This window comes from Fistularia commersonii, chromosome 30 (genome assembly GCF_037954325.1).
Source record: "Fistularia commersonii isolate RoL2024-O1a breed Wild chromosome 30, RoL_Fcom_v1.0, whole genome shotgun sequence".
NCBI lineage: Eukaryota > Metazoa > Chordata > Actinopteri > Syngnathiformes > Fistulariidae > Fistularia > Fistularia commersonii.
The window spans coordinates 12,327,294-12,354,880 of record NC_141313.1 but is presented as its reverse complement, the minus strand read 5'-3'; the positions used below and the strand labels follow the sequence as shown (position 1 = coordinate 12,354,880).

The 27,587-nt window shown below is 52.4% G+C and overlaps 5 protein-coding genes across 13 annotated transcripts; 4 read left to right on the top strand and 1 right to left on the bottom strand.

Moving 5' to 3' along the window:
* The first annotated feature begins 59 nt into the window (after positions 1–59).
* usf2 (upstream transcription factor 2, c-fos interacting) lies at positions 60–4,791 on the top strand. 6 transcript variants are annotated; one of them, XM_086178153.1, is made up of 11 exons: positions 60–193; positions 1,261–1,304; positions 1,387–1,502; positions 1,769–1,888; positions 1,977–2,139; positions 2,219–2,306; positions 2,544–2,588; positions 3,284–3,342; positions 3,481–3,572; positions 3,699–3,827; positions 4,114–4,791. In XM_086178153.1, the coding sequence occupies exons 1-11, from the start codon at positions 75–77 to the stop codon at positions 4,201–4,203; spliced, it is 1,065 nt and encodes a 354-aa protein (XP_086034279.1). In that variant the 5' UTR covers positions 60–74; the 3' UTR covers positions 4,204–4,791. The 6 variants fall into 6 exon arrangements, with proteins under 6 accessions (XP_086034279.1, XP_086034280.1, XP_086034281.1 ...); XM_086178154.1 differs by having other exon boundaries at positions 3,284–3,377; XM_086178156.1 differs by lacking the exon at positions 60–193 and adding an exon at positions 405–815.
* Positions 4,792–5,163: 372 nt separating this feature from the next.
* Positions 5,164–8,012, top strand: tekt2 (tektin 2). Of its 2 annotated transcripts, none has more exons than XM_086178151.1 (10): positions 5,164–5,296; positions 5,585–5,750; positions 6,012–6,137; positions 6,233–6,441; positions 6,574–6,717; positions 6,828–6,942; positions 7,005–7,112; positions 7,234–7,377; positions 7,456–7,535; positions 7,689–8,012. In XM_086178151.1, the coding sequence occupies exons 2-10, from the start codon at positions 5,595–5,597 to the stop codon at positions 7,891–7,893; spliced, it is 1,287 nt and encodes a 428-aa protein (XP_086034277.1). In that variant the 5' UTR covers positions 5,164–5,296; positions 5,585–5,594; the 3' UTR covers positions 7,894–8,012. The 2 variants fall into 2 exon arrangements, with proteins under 2 accessions (XP_086034277.1, XP_086034278.1); XM_086178152.1 differs by having other exon boundaries at positions 7,702–7,843.
* A 2,363-nt stretch (positions 8,013–10,375) lies between these two features.
* Positions 10,376–11,671, top strand: LOC147216458 (free fatty acid receptor 3). The gene is made up of 2 exons (XM_086177597.1): positions 10,376–11,366; positions 11,613–11,671. The coding sequence occupies exons 1-2, from the start codon at positions 10,376–10,378 to the stop codon at positions 11,669–11,671; spliced, it is 1,050 nt and encodes a 349-aa protein (XP_086033723.1).
* A 2,664-nt stretch (positions 11,672–14,335) lies between these two features.
* Positions 14,336–15,247, top strand: LOC147216457 (free fatty acid receptor 3-like). The gene has a single exon (XM_086177596.1). It carries the CDS (start codon positions 14,336–14,338, stop codon positions 15,245–15,247), a length of 912 nt encoding a protein of 303 aa, XP_086033722.1.
* Positions 15,248–16,131: 884 nt separating this feature from the next.
* On the bottom strand, positions 16,132–27,191 carry ago3b (argonaute RISC catalytic component 3b). 3 transcript variants are annotated; one of them, XR_015109127.1, is made up of 20 exons: positions 27,036–27,181; positions 26,722–26,889; positions 25,382–25,553; positions 25,171–25,291; positions 24,857–25,065; positions 21,122–21,258; positions 20,907–21,041; positions 20,712–20,799; positions 20,481–20,628; positions 20,072–20,191; positions 19,848–19,991; positions 19,517–19,650; positions 19,241–19,425; positions 19,003–19,162; positions 18,833–18,923; positions 18,480–18,741; positions 18,241–18,375; positions 18,071–18,172; positions 17,804–18,003; positions 16,132–17,637 (listed from the first exon to the last, which is right to left on the bottom strand). XR_015109127.1 is itself a non-coding variant. In XM_086177812.1 (20 exons), the coding sequence occupies exons 2-20, from the start codon at positions 26,738–26,740 to the stop codon at positions 17,529–17,531; spliced, it is 2,583 nt and encodes an 860-aa protein (XP_086033938.1). In that variant the 5' UTR covers positions 26,741–26,889; positions 27,036–27,191; the 3' UTR covers positions 16,132–17,528. The 3 variants fall into 3 exon arrangements, 2 of the variants coding, with proteins under 2 accessions (XP_086033938.1, XP_086033937.1); XM_086177812.1 differs by having other exon boundaries at positions 18,547–18,741; positions 19,869–19,991; positions 27,036–27,191; XM_086177811.1 differs by having other exon boundaries at positions 18,547–18,741.
* Between the last annotated feature and the right edge of the window lie 396 nt (positions 27,192–27,587).

The following is a 27,587-nucleotide window of genomic DNA, read 5'->3' as shown; positions in this document are numbered from 1 at the left end:
TCCATGGCGGACGTAGGCGGTGAAGAACCAGGCCACTTGGCGCTCTTCTGCGCAGCCGCAGTGGCTTCCGAGTCATGTGGTTCACCGGAAAACCCGTATTGGACCTTAGAAGTCAGCTGAGCCCGCGGACAAGGAAGGGGGCCCCAGACGAGGCACAGACCGGGGAACCCTGCGGAGACCAACAAGTCCTCAGGTTTAGGAGGACCGGCTGCGGAGAACGTGATCTCACACACACCTGGAGACCACTTGACCTTTACACACGCGCGCGCGCTTACGTACACACACATACACACATACACTCGCACGCACGCACGCACGCACACACACACACACACACACACACACACACACACACACACACACACACACACACTTATTTGTGTGATTTAATTTGACCCCGCGGACTGCGGCGGTTCCCGGGCTGCATTGCGCAGTGTCGGCCGGGCCGCGGATCCACTCCGTGTCTTACCGGCCGCAGGACGCCGCGCCGCCTCAGTTTAGTGCTGATAATCCGCGGCTACACTTCCGAGGACAACAATACAGGCAACGGAACGTCGTCCTGGTCCAGCCTCCCCGACCCGGTCCGAACCCCCTCTTCCGCGGTGCCTCCCAGCCAAGCTGCGTCAGCGCGCAGAGCGGCGTCCGCTCCGCTCCGCCCCGCCGCACCGCTCCGCCGCGGCGGCCTCCGTCTTAGCTCCGTTCGGCGGGCCCCTCACGTGTCCCGGGCCGTAGCCCTCACATGACCCGCTGTTTGGCCCCGTGATCCGCCGTGGCCTCATGGAGATGCTGGAGCAGAGCCTGGACGGCACGGCGAGGTGAGAGGCGGCGCGGTCTGGAGCGGCCTGGAGGGGCCTGGAGGAGCCTGGGGCCTGGAGGGGCTTGGAGGTACCCGGGGTCCTGCCGTACGCTCGCTATGACAGTTCGGCGTCCGGCTCCGACCCGGGGCCCCCGCGTTCTGCAGGGATTGGGTTTGGGGGGGGCGGCGAAATGTGGAGATTTGCAGTAAAGGCGGGAAGGGGCCCCGGTCCCGGAGGGGCGTGGGGGGGCGAACCAGACTTGGATGAGATGATGGACTGTCACATCCGGGGCACACATACAGCTGCTGTTTGTGTGTTTATTGATTTATTACCCCCCCCCCCCGTGATGAAGACGTCCCCTGCCTTCATCACCACTTAACTTTATTTACGTCCTGCTCCCCACCGCGGCTACCAGAGGGCGCCGGTGAACACTCCAGACTTCAGCTTTTCTCCTCTTTTTCAGTCACGACAAGCAGGACGCTGAGGAGGTGGTGCAGCTGCAGGAGGGTGGGGACCCCGTCTCTTCTTCATCAATCAATCACCTTATTGACTATTGGATGCCTGAGGCCTGACTGGTGTCTCCCTGCAGGGGACCGCGTCGGGGCGGAGGATCCCGCGGCGGTGACCCTCGCCGGTGTCCAGCAGGCGGCGTTCGCCGACCACAACGTGCAGTACCAGTTTCGTACGGAGAACAGCGGCGGGCAGGTAAAGAAGCGGAGCCTCTTCGCACACCGACATCTATCTATCTGTCTATCCATTTGCCTGTATGCAGCTCAATCACCTTCAGATAACCTCCTCCAACAAGTGTTTTCACAGGTGTGTCTAACAGGAAGTGTGTTTCCTGAAACGGCCGATGGCAACACATCATGTTTTCCTGCAGCTGTGGGGCTTATGGTTGCCTGGTTACTGTTGCTAGGCACCTGCTCCTTAAAGGATGCGTTGAGTGAAGTGTTGCTTTGTCCTTGAACCAGGTGACCTATCGTGTGGTGCAGGTGACAGAGGATCAAATAGAAGCAGCAGCAGACAGCAGTGGCGCTGTTAGCGTGGTCTCCACAGCGGCATTTGCCGGGGCACCACAGGCTGTTGCACAGGTGACCCTGTGTGTCTGTGTGTGTGTGTATGTGTGTGCGCATGCGATCAAAGCTTCATCAGATGTTTTTCCCCCACCCCCACTCTCAGGCCGTCATCCAAAATCCCTTCAGCAACGGGGGCAGTCCAGTGGCAGAGACTGTGGGGGGTGAGACGCGCTTTGCCTACTTCCCTGCCGCTACCGTCAGTGACGGGACAGCCACAGCAGTGTCGGTCCAGACTGCTGCCGACCCGTCCATCACGCAGGCAGGAGGTGAGCGCTGCCCGCAGAGAAGTGACACCCTCAAAAGTGTGTTTATTATTATTATTGACCTAAGCTCCACCCCCCGCAGGTCAGTTTTACGTGATGATGACCCCCCCGGAGGTGCTGCAGACAGCGGCGCCTCGCACCATTGCCCCGCGCACACACACCTACACGGCGTGAGTACACACACATTCATCATCGCGTCTCACATCAGTTTGTTCCACTACATCACCACAGGCCCCCCCTTGTGGTCACGCCCCCCCTGCCTCTACTTCCTGTAACTGAGTGCCAGGCTGGATACGTGGTGTGTGTGTATGGGTCTGTTTGGAGTGATGAAGATAGAAAGACTAGTGTGGTTTAAAATCCTCCATCTTCTGAACACCTGGCTCTGTCCACTTACCTGCCGTCCCCAGAGACCTCAGTGAGAGCCAGATGTTCCACCATGGCAGTTCAGACTGGTGAGGAGAACTTTCACATACCACCCCACCCAAACCCCCAATCCATGTCATAGAAATCCCCTCCTCCCCTGTGACCGGCTGCTCTCCTGCAGATGGATCGTCTTATCTTCTCCATCATTTGAGGATGCTTCCTCAACTCCGAGGGGCATCTTCTCCGTGCATGTAGCTGAGGTTGAGACTCGTCTCCTTCTATGTAGCTTATCAGTACCAGCGTTAGCCAAACAAGACAAGTTCCATTCAAACGCCTCCAAAAAGTGCTCCTTCGGTATACTCTTGTGAAAAGAAGCTCTCCAAAGTAGCCTTCCAAAAAGTGCTCCTCCATAGTACTCCCCCAAAGCACTATTTTTCAAAAGTACCCACTCCAAAGGACTTCTCCAAAGTAGCCCTCTGAATAGTACTCTTTCAAACCCCCCCCATCCCAATTATTGTACCCCAAAGTCTGTCCTCCATAATACTCCTCCAACAGAGTGAATAAACCATCATTACTCACTACTACACCACTATTAACAACCAACCAGCTCAGGGTAGAAGGTCTTACATACTCCCAGACCAAATGGTGCTCCAGACAGGGAGTAACCCCCTCCTCCCTTGCCCACTCAGCCGACATAGTTCCGTTGCTAAACTCCGTCCCTCTAAACGTCTACTCCCAGGTTGGGTTGAGGGTTTGGGGTTGAACTTCTTCTGTTCTTCTCCAGGAAGGTAGATGGTCCGCGGGCCCCAAGGGACGAGAGGCGGCGGGCGCAGCACAATGAAGGTTTGTGGCGGTTGAGCGAGATGGTTCGAGCTGAGGTGTGCTCCTTTGACCGCCTGGATGGGCCTCAGGGATTCGCCTACTGTGTTTCCATGGAGATGTAAGGTGGCAGCGGTGCAACTTGACTCTTCTGTCTTTCAGTGGAACGAAGACGTAGAGACAAGATCAACAACTGGATCGTCACGCTCTCCAAGATCATCCCAGACTGCAGTGTGGACAGCAGGACTGGGGCGGTGAGTGGTTGGTTGCTTCATACTCGGTCAGATCCTCTGGCGCTTCTCTCCAACTGAAGGGTTTGAGGGTGGAGGTGGGGTTCGGCAGCCCCATCCTCACACCTCCAGGTTGGTGCCTTTTTCCAGAGCAAAGGTGGGATCCTGTCCAAAGCCTGCGACTACATCCGAGAGCTACGTCAGAACAACCAGCGGCTGCAGGAGAGCTTCAAGGAGGTGGAGCGGGTGGAGATGGACAACGAGCTGCTCAGACAACAGGTCCTACACCTCCTCGGGACACCTCTTTATTTATCCCGAAGGAAATTGTTGTACCAGAGTTTCAAGTAAAACATAACAATAATAAATAATAGTAGGAAATTGTATAAACAGTAAAAAATGGGGGGAGAATAAGAAATACAAATAAAACAATAAAGTGTCAAAGTCAAGGCTATAAAGTGTTTTAAGGTCTAGTAACCCCTTCTCAGTAGATCAGGTCCTCATGGTACCCCCACCTGTTGCTCACCACCCGTCTGTGCTCTTGACACATCTCTGCTCCTCTTTTCAGATTGAGGAGCTGAAGAACAACAATGCCCTCCTGCGCTCTCAGCTGCAGCAACATGGTGTGGAACTGAATGGGGACGCTACGCCACAGTGACTTTGCCGGTGCCCCCCAGATCAGAGCCAGGGCCCAGGTGCCCCCTGGAGAATGGGCGTTGGAGCCACGACCAAGCAGAATTGTAGGGAGGGCGTGGAAGGAGTCCCTCCTCTTCCTACTCCCGCAGCTGCTCGGTGACTCCAGAAACTGATAACTCTTTATGGAACCCTCACCCTCACCCTGCACCATCCACATGGAACGTTCCACCTGCTTCAGATGTGAACTTCTACTGCTGTGGTTCATCTTCCTCCTGCCACTGAAGTACCTCCTGTCATGTCTCCACCTTAATTAATTTGAGCTGGTGGAGTTGGGGGTCTGTCCCTGTTCTTTCACGGTGGTCCTCAAACATAGCGCTGGCTCACTTGGACATACTGAACAGAACTTGAGGTTACAGGAACTTCTTTGTGGGTTTGGTAGGAAATGAATGCAGTGGGGTGGGTGGAGGGGGCCTGTCCAGTCCAAGGTCTCAGCAGGAGCCTGCTGGTGTGAAGGTGTCGCTCAGGTAATGGGGGCGGGGGGTGTCAACTTGTTCTGGTCCCATGTTGTGTTTTGTACAGAGGAAGATTAAAGGTGTTCTTCAGCATCGTCTCAAGGTGTTCCGTCTTTACTGGACTCCAAACGAGGAACTGCTGGACGCCACCTGGACTTTGTTCATTAAGGGTAGTGCATTAAGGGTGGAGCTGCTGGACTCCATGTGAGAGTCTGGGTTAATTAAAGGTGGAACTGCTGGACTCAGCCAGAACATGAGGGTGGAGGTTGATTAAGGATAGAGCAGATGGACTCTACCTGAGGATGGGGTTAATTAAAGGTGGAACTGGTGGACTCCACCTGGACCTGAAGGTGGAGGTCTAACCCGAGTCTGCTAAAACGCCTGTTTATAGACGTCGATCACCACCTCTGACGTCAGCCGTGACGTTCCAAACGCAAGCGCGGCCGCCGAGCTACTTCCGCGAGCCACTCGCGCGCCCCACCCCCACTCCGGAGTTAGACGTCACCACGGTCAGTCACCACGTCGCTAGGAGACCGCCACTGGTTGCCACTGGAAACCGGGTCAGCGACGCTCGGCGGCCGCGGGAGACCTCAGGATCTGACTGTGAGTACAAAAGTTCGTTCTGCACTTCCGTTCAGAAGATTACGTTATAATTTATATATTTTTATTTAATATATTTGAATGAAATCACAATCGTCAAAGAAATCAAATATTTCTCATTTCATAAATAAATTATGGTCAGCCGCCTCCCCAACGACAGCTATGGGGGGTGTTATTCATCTGTCATTGGTTAAATATTGATGGATCTCCTAGAAGTGACGGAGTACGGCCTCCAGTGAAAGTCCACCCCACTAACTGACATCTGGTTCTGTCTGGTTCCGTCTGGTTCAGAGGAGACACCATGTCCGCATTCCCCTCCAAGCCTGGCTTTCCCCACAGCCCGTCCGACTGGAACAGCTCCAACCGCCAGCTGTCCGTCACAGCCCAACAGGAGCGCCACGCCTGCCGGTTGCTCCGCCAGGAAATCCGCTCGGTCCGAGACCACACCGCCTGCCAGGTAAGGCCTTGGCCAGCTCCAAGCACCACCCGTCAAGGTCTTTGAGGGACCACCACCTTCCACGAGACCTCCATCTATAATCCTTTACTTGACATATGATGCTTCTTCAACGTGAGGCCTGGTGTGCTTACCTTTAACCACCTGGAGGTGGTCTTTGACGAGATGTCTTTGGAAAGGGTGATGTTCAGATTCCAGGTCCTCTCTCCCAGATGTTTCACACAAGGACTTCAACCGAACCATCTTCTCTCCCTCCTCCTGCAGACCAGTTGGGACGAGGGCGACACCTGCCGGCGGCTGAGCAACCGGCTCTGGGATGTCTCACGCTGGAAGGAGACCCTGGAAGCCTGCGCTCAGAAGGTGGATGAAGAGATGGAGAGCCTGACGCTGGTAATTTCTCCATGGATGTTCTCCTGCTCCTCCTGGGGGGTTAAGCTGTTCTCCCTCAAGCAGAACCTGCGCTGACCTCTATGTTTTTCGGGTAGTGTAAGGCCCGGAGCGAGCAGGACCTGGCAGGAACCGGCCTCCTGCTGGAGGTCAGCCTGGAGTGCCTGTCACTGAGGGAGGGGCGGCGGGGGCCCGAGCGGGTCGCAGACCCAGTGGAGGAGCAGCTGAAAAAGGAAGTGGAGCTGATTGACAGGGTGCAGCAGGTTCTACAGCAGCAGCACATCGACAGAGCCTTGGCGCTGCTGTGGTAAGAAGGTCCAAACCAGACCTGAACCTTCTCCTCTTCTGTCTCCCAAGGCTGGTTTCCTCACTGGTTTGCATCTTCCTCATGCTCCTCGCGGTTCTCTTGACGTTCTCCAGCGACTGTCTGGTTTCTCAGTGTGTTACAGGAAGCTCGACATCAGCTGACCGCCGACCTCCAGAACAAGATGGAGACTCTGGACATCGACATGTCCTGCCTGTCACTCACGCTGGAGTCCCCGCAGATCTCTCTGAAGACCAACCCCACCCGCATCCCTCCCAGGTACCCTATGGCTGGGGGGGGTGGATGACAGAGCAGAGCTCCAACCGAGAGCTCCACTTCCTGTTTGGGTGGAGGTAACATGGTTAAATGCCGGGATGTCATTGGTCCAGCTCTTCCACCACCCAGGAGTGGGTCCAGTTCAGCCAGAACAATGTGGCCCGAGCCCAGGAGGTCATGAGGGCCTCCCAGCGGATGAGGGAAGACATCAATCTGAGCAGAGCCCAGGTAAGGCTCCATGCTGACGCTGGAGATAAGCCTTCACCTCCACCCACGTCCTCCTCTCTCAGCTGCAGAATGAGCTCGAGACCCAGAGAAGGACCACTGAGTTTGCTCACCGGAAACGTCACCACCATGAGGAGCAGGCCTTCAATGAGCTGCTGTGGCAGATCAAACAGGTGGGCAGCAAGAAGGTTCCTGATTCTGATCCGACTGTGGGTTCTGTTCGCCATGATCTCCTGCCTGGGTTTGAACTATCTGGTCGTTGATGTGTGAACATCAGAGTGCTTCTACCCTCAGACTGAGGAGGAGATGGAGGACATGGACAGTGACATCTCCAGGCTGGATGCAGACTTGCAAGCCAAGACCGCTGCCCTGAAGCTGGCCCACACCCGACTGGAGACCAGGACCTGCAGACCCGGCGTGGACCTGTGCCGAGACGAGGTACGGCACAAATGCCTGCAGTGGTAGATCAGGGTTCTCCAGGGTGTCTGGACACATCGCCTTCCTTCTTCTGTCCAGGTGCAGCATGGCCTGGTGATGGAGGTGGCTCAGCTGGAGGCCTGCACTGCTGTACTGAAGCAGAAGCTGTCTGACTCCCAGTGAGTTCCCTCTGTGTTTTCCAAGCCCTCGGTTCTCCTCCGGGGTGCGGTGAGATGTCCCTCTTGCAGAAGGACAAACTCCACATCTCCCAGGATGAAGACTTTCACATCTGGAAAGTTTTTTTTTTCTGAAAGCTCCTCTTCTTCATTCAGACTTTCTCTCCAGAAACTGAAGCTCCATCACGCTCGTATGGGGCAGGACCTCAGCAGGAAGCAGGAGGCTATGTCTCTGGAGCAGCGCAGCATGGAGACCCGCACCCGCCTGCCATCCACAGCCCGTCCTGACAACACCCCGGTTCCCCTCGTTCCCCTCATGAACTTCAGCGGGAGGAAGGACCTGCAGCTTCTGACTCAGTAGGATGACGGAGGTGCTTCTTGATTTACTTTCAGGGATGGAACTGGAGGCTGATGGACCTTCACAGCTTCCTGCAGAATCCTTGTGGTTTCACTTCGAATTAAAGTCCAACAAATGGAAAAGCTGGTGTCTGTGGTTCATGTCTGCATGTTTTGTGTTCCATGGCGCCCTGGCTGTTTGTCACCTACACCCATCTCATGGAGACAACTCTCATGGAGGTGGAATACCTCAGCTGAGGTCATTACCGTAATTGTCCATAAGCCTTGATGGCTGCTGGCTCTAGAGCTGTTTGATCAGCAGATGCTGGAGCTCTGAAGCAGAGACACCAACGTGAACTTTGTCTCACAGGTATCAGCAGACTAGATAAAAAGTCCTCCAGACAGCATTGAGAGGACCGTCCTCGCCTGCAGATGGACAGCGCTGTGTGAGAGGTATGACACCATGTGAAGAGGAACCAGGGCAAGAAGAGAAAAGAAGATAACATTTATCTTTGAAATGCAAAGTGCTTAGGTGATCTGGATCTGCTGTTGGATGGGTCTGGTCCATACGAGTTGTTTGGACTGTCATCAATGCGTCTCCACCTGGAGCCTCAGAATGGGAGGTGGAGCTCTCAGTTACTGTTCTTCTCTTCTGTGGAGCAATTTTCAGTTCTCCATCTAGGGAGCCACACCCTCTCTGTTGAAAGAACAGACTTAAAACCTTTCTTTTTGGGAAAGCTTAGAGTTTGCTTTAGCCTAACCCATAGTGATGCTGCCATTAGCTTACTCTGCTGAGGGATAGCGCATAATGCACCTCTCTCTTTCCTCACGCTCTTCATCTCCTTTCTGCACACGTACCTTCATCGATGCATGATAGGAACCTCTTATCTTCTCCTGAGACATATACTGCTGGGGAGTAATTCTAATTCAGGCTGGTCTAAGTTTAAGCCTGTAAAGAGGAGGCTGTGGTTGTCATAAGAAATAAGACGAACAAGCGACTATTCTTTTGAGCTCTGCAGAGGGGGAGACTCAGCACACTCTTCAGAAGCAAGATTCAGAGAATCCCACCGAGTTCCTCCTGGCTTGGCCATTTATTGTGTGAATGTGTATTGGTGTTGTTTACAAGATCATATACAGGGAGAGGGTAATTCCTGTGTACATTCAGGGGGGTAGGTTCCTTATCAGGGGTGCAGGTTCCCATTTGCTTTACAGTCATTTGGCAGACGCTGTCATGCATGAGAAAAATGTGCTGTACCACTGAGCTGCAACACCTTTATGCTCATTTGAATTTACGATCATGGGGGTAGGTTCCTGTTTAAGGACAAAGGCCATTTGTGCTCACACGCCTGGCTGTCTTCATGTGAGTAGTCGAAATAACATAGCTATGAATATAGAGAGAAAACTTTTAACATATACCTTCATCAATGCATGATAGGAACCTCATATCTTCTCCAGAGACCCCAGGCTCTCTAATTGATCAGCTTCCCAGGGGGCATTACTTGATCTACTGCAGCATCTCGCCATTAATTCTTTTTTGAATTTTTTAATTGTGTCCTCTAAGCTATTAGCCTGTAGCTGTTAGCGCCAATGGTATTAGCAGTGATGAATCATTAGTCCTTCCAAACTGTCATACCCCTCTGTCACGATAAGGTTCTCTTTCAACCCCAACCACTGTAGGCAGAAAGCTGCCAACGTTGAGCTGGGATCTGTCCGAAGTTCCTTGTCCCCGTCTCCAGGTGCTCGCTCCTGATAGAACATTGTGTTTTTATAGATCATCCTAAAGAGCATGGTCCAGACCTGCTCTGCATGGGAAGTACCACAAACGACTTAGTTGTACACCTTCTGCCTGGTCTAGCAGGTGTTTTCAACAATGCCTCAGACATTTACTGTGCGTTTACATTTGTTTTGAGCCACGGGCCAATCTAAAAGCCTTTTCTCAGAGGCTCACTTATATGTATCTGTCCTTCCACTCCCATAAAATGCCTCCACAACAAACCTATGCCGATTGTGCATTTTCTGCTTAATTTACATAGGCAAAAGCCTTTTCACAGCACGCCCGCGGTCCTGGCGCAAGGGTGAAAATATCCTGCACCATAAAACCAGGAGAGGCACCTCAGGCCTTTATGTTTTTACTGCTGGGTGGCTCGGGGAGGCCAAACCTAGGCTGATTGTCACATTATTCTGAATCATTTCACCGGAGCCAGATGCTACCTGGGGCCTGCTAAATACCCACGACTTCTGCTTGAGTGGCCACATCTTCTTATCTTTGTCATGATGGGGTTGCTCCTGAACCACCTCCTGGCCACCGCCCCCATTCCTGCTTCCGCGTAGTGTCCTCTGTCCCGGTTGAGCCTTCATAGTCATCGAGGGAAACTTTTGGAGGATGGGATCTAAAACAGAGAAAACAGAAAATTCAGGACTCCTGACCGTCTCATCCCATCATGGTGAATGGAAGATGCTCTTCCCTGGACATCCTCTGCAGCTCTGACGCTTTCTGAGCTGAAGGGATGGAGATAGCTGGCAAGGACTGTGTGGCCCTTTCTGTCTACACCTTCACCTTCTTGCTGGGCCTCCCTGCCAACCTGCTGGTGCTCTTCGTCTACATCCGCAAGGCCAGCAAATATGGCACCACACCCAACGTGGTGTATGCCTCCAACCTATGCCTGGCCAACCTTGGGCTGGTAGCCTGGCTGCCCGTCAAGGCCGTGGAGACAATGCTGCAGGACTGGAGGCTCCCAGCTCTGGTATGCCCCATTTTCAGCTTCTTCCTCTTCTCCTCGCTCTATGGCTGCTGCCTTTTTATCACTGCGGTGACAGTAGGGCGCTATCTCAGCATCGCCTTCCCCATCATCTACAAGCAGTACAGGCGAGCTCGCATCTCTTGCTTTATAAGTGCCACCTTGTGGGCCTTGGTGCTGCTGCACATCAGCATTGGTCTTTTGGCGGAAGGCGGGGCCAACTTCGTGTCTACCGAGGATGATGTGTCCGCCTGCTACAACCGCTTCAACGCCACCCAGCTGGCCGTCCTGCTGCCGCTGCGTCTGGAGATGGCAGTTGTGCTTTTCCTCATGCCACTTGTGGTGACATCCTTCTGCACGCTACGCTGCATCGCCATCATCTGGTGCTCAAACCTGCGCCCCGTGGGGAAGAGGCGGGTGCTGGCGGTCGCCTTGACCACCCTGGCTGTGTTTGTGGTGTGCTATGCCCCCTACAACATCTCGCACATTGTGGGGTTCGTGTTTGAGGAGAACATGGAGTGGAGAACCTATGCCATGCTGACAAGCTCCTGCAACGTATTCCTGGAGCCTGGGGTGATGTTGATGGTGTCGCCGGCCACATCCAGGGGAATCCTGGGAAGGATCTGTGGACAGCAGACCCAGTTCAGCAGAACCGAGGGGCTCCATCATCACGGCACCAATCCGCAGGCTGGAGAACACATAAAGGCAGCAGCTACACTCTCCAAGAGGAGCCAGGCAGGAGGAGGGAGGAGGGACAGAGGTCAGGGAGCTCCAGCCCGCGGAACACCTGCAACAACAGCATCTGGAACCCAGACATCTCCATCTGCAGCAGCATACTAGCACATTAGCTGAAGCCAAACTGGACTGGAAGGTGTTAGCAATGATGCATGGTGCATGCCGTGTGTGTGTGTGTGTGTGTGTGTGTGTGTGTGTTGCCGCTTCCCCATTTCACCCTGCTCTCCTGGGACCAAACACTGAGGTGATACCTCAGTACTCTCCTCCTGAGGTGATCATGCCCTGGTGGACAAGGGCCAGGAAACGACCTCCTTCAGGGCTAAGCTCTGAACTTTGAGAAGAAGATGAATGCAGGTTTGATGAGGACGAAAGTCCAGGGTGGAGTTTGTGTGTTAAAAAGGCTCCAGGTGGTGTTAGAAGAATATAGACAGCTTCAAGATTCCTCAATCATCTGGTGCCTGAAGGAGATGGAAGCTTGTGTCAGATCTTTCTGGTGAATCTGGACTGCTGATAAATAAAATCAAAGAATGAAGAATGAAACCCCTGCTCTCCACATTACCTGGACTGCTGTTGGACTGTTCAAGGACAAAGACCAATGGTTGGACTTCATCTGCTCAGCCCTAGAATATTTACAAGCTTCATTTTACATCTCCCTCAACATGAATCAACTTTTGCTGATGAATCGCATCCATGCTGCTCTGATGGGTCACAGTGACCATGGACCTCAGATCCTATTATGCGGGATCTTAGCAGGAACTCTCAGGTGATTGTTGAGTGGTGGAACTCATAAGCCACATCCATTCACATACACATTTTCAAAACCTTTGGGGGTCAAAATGGACAGAAGCAGCGAGAAATTGAGTGACTGAGAGGCCCAAGCTCATCTGGCCTGCTACACCTCAGAGGGGTTTTCAGGGCTTGTCAAGGAACATTGATATTATTGCCAGAGTAAGCTAATAGCTAACGGGGTTCTTCGCATGGAGATAATAATTCAGGGGCCCAGGAGGTAATACGATCGTCTTTGTAACTGAACATTCCTCATTCAATTCCTGGCTCCTCCTAATGTGTCAAAGTGTTGTTGAGCAAGACACTGAGCCCCTAACTGCTCCCCTGGTGCTGGTGTATGGGAGCCTACTGCTCATCCATGATGGGTTAATGAGAACGAATTTCCCCATGGAGATTAATGAAGGATTTATTATAAAAACACTCCAACCATCTGACAGTCCATGGCTATTATTCCATGAATGCTGGGCCAGCTTCCATCTCCATGTTGTCCATGTTGTCTTCCTTTTCTTCTTCATTGGTCTCTTGCTGCCTGCGAAGATGCACAGTGAGAAGAGTCCTTGGAGGAGGCTAGTTCCTGGAACCAAACTAGAGCCGGACACTTTTCTATTAACTGTCCATGTTCTCCTGCCTGGATTCTCTAGATTCTCTGTCTTCCTAAAACAGTACAAAAACAGCGGGCAGGTGAATTGGAGGGTGAATATTTGGATGATTGTTAGCTGAGCCATTTCAGTTAAGCCCCACCCCTCATCCCAGGGCCAGCTGTGATTGGCGCCGCCCCCGGCCCTCCGAGCACCATATCCTAATTGTCAAAGGTCAGGTTCATTTCATGGCGTCCATCACTGATGAAGACAAGGGAAGACCTGGACCTGATCTTGTTCTGGTGTGGAGCTTCTGAGCGAAGGATGAGGACCACAGTTTGTTTGGAGTTGCTTCTCCTCACCACCGCTCTGCAATCACTGCACGCTTCCTGTTAAATCACCCCACGCCACCGGCGGTTGCCGGGAGATGGTGTTTGGGGAAGCAAAGAGAACAAAGATGATGTCCAGGAGCTTATTAAATTTCCGCCAGCAGATGCAAGATAGCAAATCCTCAGGAGGACAAGCATATTGATGGCAGTCTTATGCGCTGGGCAAACAGTGGGTGGAGCCTGTGGCTGGGAGGCGGAGGCTGCAGCCTGGGGGGCGGAGCCTTTAGCCAGTGGGCAAAGCAACAGGTGGGACAGAGGTAAAGCGATGGAGATCCTGATTCTTCACGTTTGAAGGAGGTGAGTTCCTCCTCTGTTATGTTCTCTGTGAAGGTGGAGGTCCAGGGCTCCAGGAGCCAAACTATCTTGTCTTTTATGACTTCTCCTCAGCAAAGAGCAAATCAGAGAGGACGGTGCTGCTCACCTTAACCAACTGCTCTGTATTTGTGTGTGTGTGTGTTTCCTGGTTCTTGTGTTTGTGCACAGTGGACGTAGGAGGACAAAGAATATCTCCTGGCCTTCTTCTTGAACTTCTTGGGTTCTTGAAGAATCCAAGGAGCCTCTCCTTGGAACGTTCCTCTTAGTTGTGTGTTCTCAAAGGCTACATCAGCTGGTGGTTGGAGTTCAGAAAATTGTGATCTTCTCTGGGGTTCTGGCCCTCCACTACTTAATTTCCTGTTAAATCCACTTCTCTTAGAAGGTCCTGACTGACATGCTGAGGCTCATCAGGATTTCCCCCCTCTGCAACCTCCTACTCACAGTGGTCACCTTCTCCTTCTACATCACCTCTTTCCCCTTCTCCCACTCCCTGCCTTTCTCCTCCCCTCAACCATCTCCTTCTCCTCCCCTCCTCCTTCTCAATCTCCTCCTTCTTCTTCTTCTCCTCCATCGCCTACTTCTTCTTCTCCATCTCCTCCTCATCGTTCCCCTCTCCTCCTCTCCTCCTTCTCCTTCTTCTGCTTCTCCTCCCTCCTTCTCCTTTCTCATTCTTCTCCCTCTACTCCCTTCTTCCTTCTTCTCTTTCTTGTCCTTCTTCTCCTTCTCCTCCATTACTCCTTTTTCTTCTCCTTTTTCTTCTTCACTTTTTCATTGTCCTTCTCCTCCCCTCTTCCTTCTTCTTATCCTTCTTGTCAATCTCAATCTCCTTCTCCTTCTCCTTCTCCTTCTCCTTCTCCTTCTCCTCCTCCTCCTCCAGACTGACCATACTCCCCTGTGTGTCCTCCAGCGCCGTGCCAGCAGCCACCATGCTGCAGCTCCTGCTGTCGGTGTACATCTTCACCTTCCTGATGGGGGTTCCTACCAACATCCTGGCGTTCCTCACCTTCTGCAGCAAGGTGCGACGCAGGGCAGCGCCGATCGACGTCCTGCTCCTCAACCTGACCATCTCGGACCTCATCTTCCTGGCCTTCCTGCCCTTCAAGATGAAGGAGGCTTTTGACAACATGGCCTGGCTGATGCCGTACTCGCTGTGTCCCTTCTCGGGCTTCATCTTCTACGTGACCATCTACAACAGTACGCTGCTCCTCACGGCTGTGGGTGTGGAGCGCTACCTGGGGGTGGCCTTTCCCTTCAGATATGCCTTGTGCCGGCGAGCTCGCCACGCTGTGCTGGCCAGTGTGGTCTTCTGGGCGGTGACCTCCCTGAACCTCACTGTGGTCTACATCATTCCGTATGCCCAGTGGAGGGACGGCGGGGACAGTGCTCATCCCGCCCCCCCCCCGCCCACCTGCTACCTCAACTTTAACGAGTCTGAGCTGAAGATCCTGCTGCCCATCCGCCTGGAGCTCTTCCTAGTCCTCTTCTGCATCCCCTTCTTCATCTGCTGCTTCTGCTACGTCAACTTTATCCTCATCCTCTCCCGCTTGCCCAACATCAGCCGGCGGCGGCGGCTGAGGGCCATCGGGCTCGCCGTGGGAACCCTAGTGGTCTTTGCTGTCTGCTTTGGGCCCTACAACGCTTCCCACGTGGTGGGGTTCGCGCGTCAGGAAAGCGAGAGCTGGAGGGATGTGGCTCTGCTCTCCAGCACCCTCAACGCCTGCCTGGACCCCTTCATCTTTTACTTCTCCTCAGCAGCAGTCAGGAGCATGCTGGACCGCTGCCTCAAGAACATCATGGCCAAGCTGCATATCTTGCGCTGCAACAGGCCCGCCCATTGACTGCACCTTCACCCGGGAGGGCTTCATCTGCTGATTGGAGCTGCGGGGAGAAATGGACTTTTCTTTTGAGCAGGCAGAGGAGCTCACCTGACAGGTGCAGAAGTTTCAAGTTCAGCTTGTGTAAGTATAATAAAGGGTAGAAATACTTCCAGCTTGGCGCCAGTAGAACTTTATTCTGATAGAATTTCTCCACACCTCCCACACTAGCTGGAGGTGCACCTCCTCCTGACCTGCTTGGTGTGGAGGAGGTTCCCTTGGGTTGTGATAAAGGTCCTGATGTTGTAGGAGCTGCCTGCTTGTTGTTAATAAAGGAGTGTTTTATTGCACAGTAATAACCTCCTGAGCTGCCAAGTGTCAACAGTGAAATTGTCTCCTTCATCCCATATTAGCAAAGCTACTGGGCATCATCATCCAGCTGTCAATTATCTTCAGGCTCCTTTCAGTGTCTCTCTCACACACACACATTCTGACTGATGTGGCAAACTGGATCAAGAGGTGGACAAACAGTCATTCTTCTAAAAGAGTCCCAATCTCAGAATCAGGCAAGAAGAGTGGACCATGAAAAAACTGGTTCGGGTATGTGCAGCTGGGCGCTGCAGAGGACCTTCCTCCTCCAGATGTTTTTGCTGTCCATTGCGGAAGGAGCCCTTCAACCAGGCTCAGGTGTCACAGGTGAGAAGAGCAACACCTGGTGGCCAGCGCTTCTCCAGGCTGTGGCTTCCAAGTTCAGGGTTGTGCTTCAACAGAACCTCTCAGCTCAGCAGGAGGTCCACAGATCATCGTCCTGGCATGTATTAAAGGGTTCACGCAAACACGCACATGCACACGCACACGCACACACACACACACACACACACACACACACCTTACATCCTGGACTCAAATCAGGACTTCACCATCTTTATTTGAGCACCATCAGAGAACAAGGCACAGTCAAGAACAGACACCTCCGTGCGAGGACCTTTTTTAAACCCTGGTGCCCCCCATATCCTCCTGCCCCCCAGTGACCGACAGAGTCATCTTGAAGACCAGGGTCTATTCAGACCTCCAGATGGCTGCAGAGGAAGCCCTCGCCACCACCAACACGTCTGCGATTGTCATCTACCTCCATCTGGAGTCCAGGCTCTGGATGCTCAGGAGGAAATACAAAATAATGTTCTTCTAGCAGCTACAGTTTGGTTCTGGCGACGCCTGGTGGTCACTGCACCCCCCCCCCCATGGACATTGGTTTGGTCCAAGCCGTGGCGTCTCTATCAATACCCTGGTGAAGACCGGTTCTTCTTGTTGTGGGCTGAGGTACCTTATTGGATTAGTATCCTGTTGTTCCAGTGCAGAGCAGGAGAAGTCCTGCCTGGGAGCAGATACCTGGAAGAGGAGACCACACCGGTCTGACCGAAGGTGCTGCATCCAGATCAGCTTGTTTGATTTCTCACAGGTTCCTCCTTCTCCAGATAAAGACACACCTCCAGAGGAGACCTGACTTTGAGCAGACTCGTCAAGGTCAGATCTAGACCAACTTGTCCTCCTCCTCCAATTTTCCCCTGCTGAACCTCTGATCTCCTACATCGGCTGACCCTCTGCCAGGTTCATGAACCCATCTCACCAACATTCCCTCATCACGTAAACTAAAAGGAGACATTCCAGACAAACGTCCTCTCAGGAGGCCTTCAGACCAACCTACTGTTTCTGTCCTCCCTCCATCTTCACCATCAGGCACTTTGTAGAGGCTCTCCATCCAGCATTTCTTCACTGTACATTCATGGTTTCACCGGCAACCAGCCCCCGACACGGGCTGAACCATCTGAGATGATGGAGTGGTGAAGCTGCTCTGGAGACGAAGACCTTATTGCACTGAAGGAGCCTCTGAAAGCCGAGCCCCCCCGCAAAAAAGGCACATTGGGCTCCAGAATGGCTGAGCAGCTACTTCACCAATGTTCAGCTGAGCAGGAAGCTCCTGAGCTCCTGGCTGAGTGTTTAAAGGGACATCTGGGAGGAACTGCAGTGCTTCAGGGCAAAAAAAAGTGGGGGGGCTTTGTTTAATGAGCCGACTCCATTATCATGTTGCCATGGCAACCGCACATTTGACAAATAGTGAAGACGAGCTGAAGCCTGCGGACACAAAGTCCACAACAGGTGGAGAAACTGGTATGGTTTCTCCGAGTCACAGGAATCCCCCCCTTCCCCCTGAACCGCTCCGGGTTGGTTCTGTCCAAACGCTGAGACAACCTGCTGCAGAACCTGGAGGGCCCGTGAGCTTGGAGGTCTGGACAGCACGTTCTGGTCAGGCAAAGTACATGGTCCTCAGGGTGTCGTGGTGGATCTGGACAGCTTTAGCCAGTGCCTGGGGATCCCTGCCGTTGCTCTGGCCGGAGATGTGGCTTCCCTCGGCACTGTCAGGATAGAGAACAAGGAGGTCAGTGCAAAGGTCAGTGCAAAGCCCCCCCCCCACCCCCACCCCACACACACACACACACACACACACACACACACACACACACACACACACACACACACACACACACACACACACCCTGGGGAACCCGGTTTCTTCTCTACCTGTCGTGCTCGTTGTCCACCAGGTGGTAGCGGGCCCTGAAGGCCACCAGGTGGGCATAGTAAGCTGGTGCAGGAATGGAAACGGAGCGTGTACAGCGGACATAGGTGTGGCACAGCTGGTAAGTGAGGAGCTGGAACTCGTCAGCGGTGAAGCAGTTGTCGTCCCACAGGACGTGGTAGTGGGAAGGACGGCTGGTGCCCTGGAGTATGGAGAAGATTCAGTGGCTCCTCAAGAACCGAGTTTCTCAGCCAAGCCGAGGGTCCTACCTGAATCCCAGTATGGCTGCAGAGATAAAAGTCAAACTCGTAGGGATGGGTGATGTCCGTGTCCACCGTGGTGCCTGCAGGGATGTTCCCGCTCCTTCCCACCTGCAGAAGATCACCGTTGAGCCTCTTCACGCCAGGAGGATGCCGGGCGTCCCGCAGAGGTCACTCACCCGCTCGCTGCGGTCGGCACAGAAGAGACGCGTGTGGTGGCGTTTCTGGACCACGATGTAGGTGATGCCTGGCTGGTACTCCTTCTCTAGACTGATGCAGGCTTCCCTGATGGCCAGGAGCTCGTAGTACAGAACCTGCCCAGGAGACCATAGTGAGTTAGATGTTATGGTCCACCGCACAGGAGCAGACGCCGTTCCAGGTGTCATCGGAGAGGAGGAACATCTCTGGTGACACCCACTTAGGAGAGGGCCTTGCAATGTGCTCCGTGTCTCTTCGGTAGCCTGAGAAGCAGCTTCTGGACCGACCTGTCTGAACTGGCCCTCCGACACCCCATCCCGGTAGAAGATGATCCTGGTTGGCTTGTAGCGAGTTGACTTGTAGAACTGGATCAGGAGCTCTCGCACCATGGAGGCCAGGTCCTGGATGACCTCCTGTCGGGGCCGCTGCACTCGTACCGTGGCGCAGTATCTGCTGGGGTGGGCGTCCATGCTGCCCACCACCTGTGTAGGCACAGCAGGAATCAGCAACATCTCATGCTGTTCTACCAAGCTCCAGCTCTCCGGTGAACTAAACCATGTGCTGAAACCTCACCGCTGCGATGGAGGGCTTCTTCCCATCGCCTGCTGGAGGATGAGTAACATCGGCACCAAGGAAAATGATTGGCTGCTGGAACACTGAAGGGCTAGATGACAAGATGATGATAGTGCTTCAGGAGACCTCCCATTAACCAGAGGACCTTGGACCAGGCCCGTGGCACTCACCGTTGGTGCGGCACCAGGATGTTGTTGATGCCTCCCAGCTTGACGTTGATCTTCAGGCAGAGGTTGGACAAGGTCTGGGGGGAGGTCTTCACCACGTTCTTCACCTGGACGCACTGGGTGGCCATGCCCAGGAGGGTGTCTCCAACCCTCTTCACCTCAGCTGGGGTCACAGGTGGATGTTCTGTTACCATGCTGTTACCTTGCCTGCTATTCCTGCTCAGAGAAGATGTGACCATACCGTAGACAGGAGTCTTCCCGGGCAGGATCACAATGATCAGCTGCAGCCCGGTGTACGTGTTCTTCAGGTGTCTGAACATGGGCTCCACGCTGTCCGCCCCCTGGGCATACTTACAGAAGCAGGGCTGGCCCTGGATGGGCATCCCGGCATCCTTGGAGATCTTCCGTAGCTGGTCAGTGAAGTTCCTGGAAGTTAGAGAAAAACAGAGGGACACACGTGTTGTAGGTGGAGATCTCAAAGATGGAGACCTTCTCGAGGAGGAAGTTCTGGATTCACTTGAGGATTTCTTCCCGGCACTGCCTCTGGGTGGCAAAGCAGGCGATGGCCCACATCTTGATCTCCACACCAGTGTGGAACTGTTTCCCCCTCATGTCCCACACGCCCTGGCTTGGTGTGGCCACTGTGCGGTTCTGCAATGACAGTGCAGGGTTGATCTGCTGGAGCTGAAAGTCTCTCACACATAACACATAACACATAACACATAACACACACACACACATACACACAGACACACAGACACACAGACACACAGACACATGCGCACGCACACATACGCGCACACACGCGCACACACCAGCCAAAGAAGCGTGATTGAAAGTGGAGGTACCATGAAGGGTTCGGAGCTCACCCTGCCGCCGTACTGCAGCATGGGGGCCGGCAGGACGCGGCCTGTCACCTGAGCCATCTCGTCTCGTACTCGGAACTGGAACTCCTTTACAAAAGGGTCAGCGTCGTAGTTTGCACTTCTCACCTGAGGGAGGAGCAGGAGGTCAGGCGTGTGTGTGTACGTGTGAGTGTGTGTGTGTGTGTGTGTACGGTTTGTGTGCTCACCAGCCGGCTGATCTCCTCCTGCCTGTCTGGAGCGGAGCGGGCGGTGGCCTTTATCATGGTAGATGTCTGGTTGTCCGTTAGCTTCTTGATGCAGCGCTGGCCTGCCACAACGTTACACACCTGAACAACAAACATAGTTTCAGGTTTCATTCAGACTGGTCATCTCCCACTTGAGTTCCATGGACCTTGATCTCCTGAACCTCTGGGATCTTATAGTCTGAGTTTGGTGCTCCTGGTACTCCTGAAGTTAGTATCACATACTCTGGTCGTACTGGGAGGTCAGTATCTTTAGTAGACCTGAGTCACCAGAGAAGGTTTGGCATCTCAAAGATAAATGCAGTTCTTTATTGCAGTCTTGAACAATGCAACGGGTGAAGACAAGCCTTCGATGCTGCTGATGGGTCCTTACCTCCAGAGGCAGGTAGGTATGCTTCTGCTCCTGGCCCACCTGCAGACAGGGCAGGTGAGGGTACTTGAGCTGTAGGTTGTACTTCTCCCTGAAGTACTGGGCCACTGTCCGCTCAACCGTCTGACCATTCTCCAGCTGCAAGGGGAATCTGGTTGTTCCAGGGAAAGGCAGCTTTCAGGGGTTTTGTCAGAAGCTCCCTGGAACTCCTGAGAGGAGAGGGTGGACACCTACGTCTGGAGACTGGCAGGACGACGGGTCACATTGCAGACTCTGTACTTCCTCCGCATTGTTCCACAGTGGGTCACCTCCACCTTAAGACCTTCATACAGAGAGAGGAGGAACTCTTTTTCACCTCTTTTGTGCACCAAATGAAACTGATACTGACTGAGGACCAGCAAAGCAGGTCCTGACCAGCAGAGCCATCACCTTTAATCTCCTTGGTGAACTTCACCCTGTGGGAGTCGGTGAGGGGCCGTGGCTGCTCGTCGATGTTGTGGATGTCCAGGACCTCGCACATGAACTGGATGACCTGCTGGGCTTTGTAGAAGGCTGTGGCTGACACTGCAAGGTGGGGGGGGACAGGGAACTGTTGAGCCTTGGAAAGGAAGGTTCCTACGGAGAAGACGGGGCTCGAATCTCACCGTCGATGTTGAGCATCATCTTCCACATGGCTGGTCGCACGGACTGATGGAAACCGAACCACACCTCTCTTCCTCCGCCCAGAGGGTGGTCGTAGTCCTTTGGAGAGGAGAAGAAGGATCGTCCCACAGGGGTGTACCTGGTGACCAGAGGGGGCGCAGAGGTGACCCAGAGGTCGGCAGGGACTCGAGTCTTTCAAGCAGAGCTTGAAGAGGCTTCTCCTGAGGGAGCAACATCCAGCTTGCTGTTCCCTCTTAGCTGCTAGCTCTAACAGCTAACACTTCTTCTTTCGGCTTTTCCCGTCAGGGGTCGCCACAGCGAGTCAACTTTCTCCATCTAACCTTATTCTATGTATCCTCCTCTCTAACACCAACTACCTTCATATCCTCTCTCACTACATCCATAAATCTTCTCTTTTGTCTTCCTCGAGACCTCTTGCCTGGCAGCTCCCATTCCAGCATCCGTCTACCAATATACTCACTATCCCTCCTTTGTACATGACCGAACCATCTCAGTCTGGCTTCTCTGACCTTCTCTCCAAAACATCTAACATGTGCTGTTCCTCTGATAGACTCATTCCTGATCCTATCCATCCTAGTCACTCCCAAAGAGAATCTCAACATCTTCATCTCTGCAACCCCAAGGTCAGCCTCCTGTCTTTTCGTCATTGTAAATGTTTCTAGGCCATACAGCATCGCTGGTCTCCCCACTGTCTTGCACACCTTTCGTTTTATTCTGGCCGATAGTCTTCTATCACATAGTACCCCTGACACATTTCTCCACCAATTCCAACCTGCTTGGACCCGTCTCTTCACCTCTTTTCCAAACTCTCCGTTGCTCTGGACTGTTGACCCCAAGTACCTGAAATCCTCGAACTTCTTGATCTCCACTCCCTGTAGCCTCACCTTTCAACCCGAGTTCCTCTCATTCACACACATAAATTCTATCTTGCTGCGACTAACTTTCATTCCTCTCCTTTGCAGAGCATACCTCCACCTCTCTAGATTTTCCTCTACCTGTTGTCTGCTCTCGCTACAGATCACAATGTCATCTGCAAACATCTTGGTCCATGGGGATTCCTGTCTAACCTCATCTGTCAGCCTGTCCATCACCATTGTGAACAAGAAGGGGCTCAGAGCTGATCCCTGATGGAGTCCCACTTCCACTTTGAACTTCTCTGTTACCCCTACAGCACATCGTACCACTGTCTAACACCTAGTATACATGTCCTGCACCAGTTTAACATACTTCTCTGCCACTCCAGACTTCCTCATACAATACCAGAACTCCTCTCTTGGCACCCTGTCATTTTCTAGGTCTACAAAACACAATGCAGCTCCCTCTGGCCTTCTCTGTACTGCTCTATTAGTATTCTCAAAGCAAATACTGAATCTGTAGTACTCTTTCTAGGCATGGAGCCATACTGCTGTTCACAAATGCTGACTTCTGCTCTCAGTTTAGTTTCCACTACTCTTTTCCATAACTTCATCGTATGGTTCATCAACTTTATCCCTCTATAGCTGCCGCAATTCTGCATTATTCTTAAGAATAGGCACCATCACACTTTGTCTCCATTCTTCAGGCATCTTCTCTTGAAGATCCTGTTGAATAATCGAATCAGAAACTCTACCGCTGCCTATCCTGGACACTTCCACACCTCCACAGGTATATCATCAGGACCAACTGCTTTTCCACTCTTCATCCTCCTCAATGCCTTCCTCACTTCAATTTTCCTAATTTGTGCTACTTTATGGTCTACAATAGTTCCACATTCATCAGCTCTTCCTTGTCACCAGAGTCATCCTATAAACCACAATCTTATGCTGTCTGGCTACACTCTTACCTACAACTACTTTGCAGTCACTGATCTCTTTCAGGTTACCTCGTCTATACAAGATGTAGTCTACCTGCCTGCTCCTACCTCCACTCTTATAAGTTACCCTATGATCCTGTTTTTTCTGGAATAAAGGTTAATTTCCATCCTTTTTGCAAAGACGACCACCATCCGTCCTTCTGCATTCCTACCCTGTTTACCAAATCTGCCCATCACTTCTTCATCCCCTCTGTTGCCTTCGCCAACATGTCCATTGAAGTCTGCACCAATTACCACTCTCTCATTTCTGGGAATATTCTGTATCACTTCATCTAACTCATTCCAGAACTTCTCCTTCTTTTCAAAGTCACATCCCACCTGCGGGGCATAGCCACTAACAACACTGAGCATCGCACCTTCAATTTCCAGTTTCAGACTCACAAGTCTATCGACATTCTTTTCACCTCCAGAAGGTTCCTAACAAACTCCTCCTTCAAGATAACTCCTACTCCATTTCTCTTCTTGTCAGTACCATGATAGTACAACTTAAAGCCTGCTCCTAGGCTTCTACCCTTAGTACCTTTCCACCTGGTCTCCTGGACACACAGTATATCCACCTTCCTTCTCTGCATCATGTCAACCAACTCTCTTCTTTTTCCTGTCAGAGTCCCGATATTCAAAGTCCCTACCCTCAGTCCCAGGCTCTTTCCTTTCCTCCTCTCTCTCTGCTTCTGAACATGCCTTCCCCCTCTTCTTCTTTGACCTGCAGTGGTCAAATTTCCATTAGTACCCTGTAGGTCATCAGCATCAATGGAGGTCGTTGTTAACCCGTCCCTCTATCGATCTGGTACGATCTGGTTATCATGTTTGGTTCAAATGTTTGGTTTTGGCAAACGTTTTACACCGAATGCCCTTCCTGACGCAACCCTCTGCATTTATCCGGGCTTGGGACCGGCTCAGGGAGACACTGCTCTGTGCCCCACCAAGGCTGGCTCGGGGAGTCACCGACCAGTGCCGCCCCGAGGCTGCATTCTCTTACAGCTTACACGTTATGAGAAAACCTGCGCTGCACACAAAATCAAAATCCAACCAGAACTGAAAGTATAAATTACAATTCATTCTGTACCATTTTGCATACTTAAGAGAGTGACAGGCGACTGGTCAGCCAATGAGATGATGCAGTCTAAAGGTATTGCAGGTAACCAATGGCATCCTTAATGCAAACCCCTCACAATAATGCCAAAACGAACAGGCAGTGGCACATCCACCCACCAAAGTAAAAAAAAAGGCTCTTGAGTTAGATTTTATTTTTTATCGAGGGAAAAGGGTCTGCTCTGCAAAAACAAAGTAGCTGCTGAGGGAAAAGTGCGGATGGGACGGACGCTGGACCACCTCAAGCGTCAGATTCAGCACAAAAGGAGTTGCGGTTGGAATTCCATGAATCTGGTCAAAGTGTACAACAAAATGCGCTGACAGGAAAAATAAGGGGAAAATTAAGTCTATCATCAGATTTGTGCTTATCTAGTATCATTGATTAAGAATTTTCATATATGGATTTTATTTTTACTAGCTCATGTGTAGTAGGAATTGTGTTATTATATATTTTACAAAGAGTAAAGGAGCAGGACTCTCTCACCCAGTGAACAGCAGGAGTTGTTCACTGAGCTTCATACACTGAAACTAATACTTGTAACACAAGTTGGAGCTTTATATTAAAAAAAAAAAAAAAAAGTGTGAGAAAGAATGTTCTCAAAAATCGGCGTTTCTGACCATTTCGGTTCGCAGTTCATGTAAGGCAGGTTAAAATAAATAGAATTATATCTCCAACGCAAACAACACATGAAAAATTTGAGGGAATATTGATTCAACTAGATGCATAAAAACCAGAAGGACATTCTTTTGAGACTTCCGGAAGGTGTCTTACTTCATGGAGGGCAGGTGCCGAAGCACCACGTCCACAGCGTGCACAGGGTTGGTACTCAGGGGCTTCTCAAGGTCCAGCGGTTCAGCTACGCCCTGTCCTGTCAGGACCTCATGGAGCAGGTGCCAGCTGACCAGCGACACAAACCTCATGGTCACCTTAAAGGGGCGGTCCTTGCCCCCCTCACCTGGCAGAGTGACGTCCAGGTCGACCTAGAAAGGGGGGGCCTGTCACTGAGGTTTCCTCGTGTTGCTTCCTGACCTACCTGAGGTGATGGGCTGAGATCGAGGTAGTTTTATGTCCAAAGAGGCTCCTACCCCGCCAGAGGCCACAGGCAGCGGGGTCGCCGTGTAGAGGCTCCTTTTCCCATCGTAGACAGGTAGACGTTCTCCAAAGATGGTCACCTTGAAATGCTGCACCATGGAATCCACCACCTCTCTGCAAACAACAAATGAAAACCGCTCCGGCTTTTCTGTCTTTGCAGACAACAAAACGAAAGCCTTTTCTGGACACATCTCAAGTTGTTACCTGTTAACCCGGCGGGGACATTTTTCAGGCTTGATGTCCACTTCGTACAGGTAGACATCGATCTTGGGGATCTCCACCTGGAAGCAGTTAGCAAGAAGCTTGATGGCCTTTCCAACGGTGCCATAGCCTGGTCTCCGGGGCAATGAGAAGAGTGCTTGGGCTCCAACGGCTCCTGAAACAAGACATGACACAGCACATGTCTGCTCTTATGGATTTGTAAAACACACACACTTTAACAGCTACAGGATCAACATTTGAACCCTAAGTAGGACTGGTCTGGCCCTTGCGGTGAAGAAGAACGTTCTGGAAACATCTGTGACACAGAAAGCTGAAGGTCAACTGACAATAAGGAGATAGAACCAACGTTCTGAGAGCAACAATACCTGGTGGAGCAGGAAGGAAGTTTGGGGAGGAGAGGGGGTGGAGGCATCGCTGCCGAAGACTGATGTTGGTGCTTTGGTTTACTGTGAGTTTGCCAAAAGACTGCAGCAGGGTGACCTTTGACCTATGATGTGCCTGACAGACAGAGGCACGGGCAGATACCCCCCACACTAACAAGAAACTCCGATTTAAAATGGCCAAAGTAGAAGGTACGCAATCACGGGGGGCTACACACACAGTTCTAATGACAAGGTTACAGTGAAATAATTCAATAGTTCATTCATTCAGGGTCTGTTCTTTCAATAATGTACTGAGGGACAGGGTGGGGTTAGAGGTCTCCACTGAACTCCCTGCATTTTCTTGCAGCTGTGGGAGGAACCCGGAGTATCTGGAGGAATGTACCGTGAAGATGAGAATGAACTGAATGTTGGGATGGAAACACATGACATCTTCAGGAAGAGAAGCCCAGCAGTTTCAGCTCCTGTTGGGGTCAAAGGTCGACTCTACGCAAGAAACCCAGAGTGTAATACCCTTCTGGATGATGCATCCCAGGTCACCTGATCTTTCTAATTGTTGCCATGGCAAACTCGGCCATGTGCTGACACTTTCTCCGAGGCAAATGGACCCATGGTCTCAGGAGAAGGATTCTTGCGTACCCATACATAAACTCTGTGGGCCTGCAGACCCCTGTGAAAAACATCTCCACAGTGAGGTGGCCGGATCATGAACTGGAGAAGTCCCCCAAGCTCCATACATGCTGGAAGCATTTCTTGGTGGGGAGAAGGGGTTATGGCCGCAGCTGCTGTGATCCCATCCCCCAGCATCTCCCCGAAAGCCTCTTAGCTTCAGCCACACCTGACGGGCCCCCGCCTGTCAGTGACAGGGTGGGGGTTTCTTTGGACCGTCTCCACTCACCCCTTCACCGGGGGCCACCCTGAAAATAAGCCCGGGGGTCCCACCTGTTGTTCCGATGTCCATTCATGAGGTCTCGGTCCGGGCGTCCCGGTTCCACGGCTCGGCCCCCCCGCGGTGCTCCTCCCGGATCCGGCTCCGGCTCTCCGCTCCCTCACCGGGGCGCTGATAGCTCAGAGTCGCGGGAAATATCGTCTTGCCGTCGGGCCAGGGGGCTGGAAGATGACACGGTGATTATTTTCGGAGCCGGCCGGCGATCGGTAGCCACTCGCCCCGGGGAGCGTTAGCCGCTTACAGCCTACTAGCAAGAACCGTAACATCCGGGGGACGGTTGACATTTGAGGCCGGTGCCGATCGTTACCTGGGCGGAAACCGGACTCGCTGTTTCGCGGTTTTTACGTGACAGCCCAGCGATCTCCACTCTTGGAAGCCGTGCGGGTCGACAGACGCCCGGAGTCCGCCTCGGAGAGAACCAGGAACCGGCCTGGAGCCGCCCCGACACCGCCCTCCCTACCGCCAGCGTAATGCTCGTAGTTGTAGCTACGCGCTACATCTGGTTTGCCCCTTCAAAATAAAATACACTCACTCCTGGCTCCGCGTCGTGTCAACCGGAAGTGTTCATCATTTATGTACTTTAATGACACAGTTTAGTTATAATAATTCAATTGGTTCAATACAATTTTGAAAATTGTTTACAAAAGAATAAGGAAAGCTGTGTAGGATAAATGAGGATTTCAGACCCTTGTCTGGGCTACGCCTCTCAACGATTTTTGTAATCGTCTCATCTAAATACGACCGACTTGATAGAGCAGCGGCCGCCTCGCTCCTCCTCCACCGAGGGGAATCCGTCAGGAAGCGGAAACTGGAGAAGTGGCGTCACGTCCGAGGACCCCCCCCCCCCCCCTGCGATACG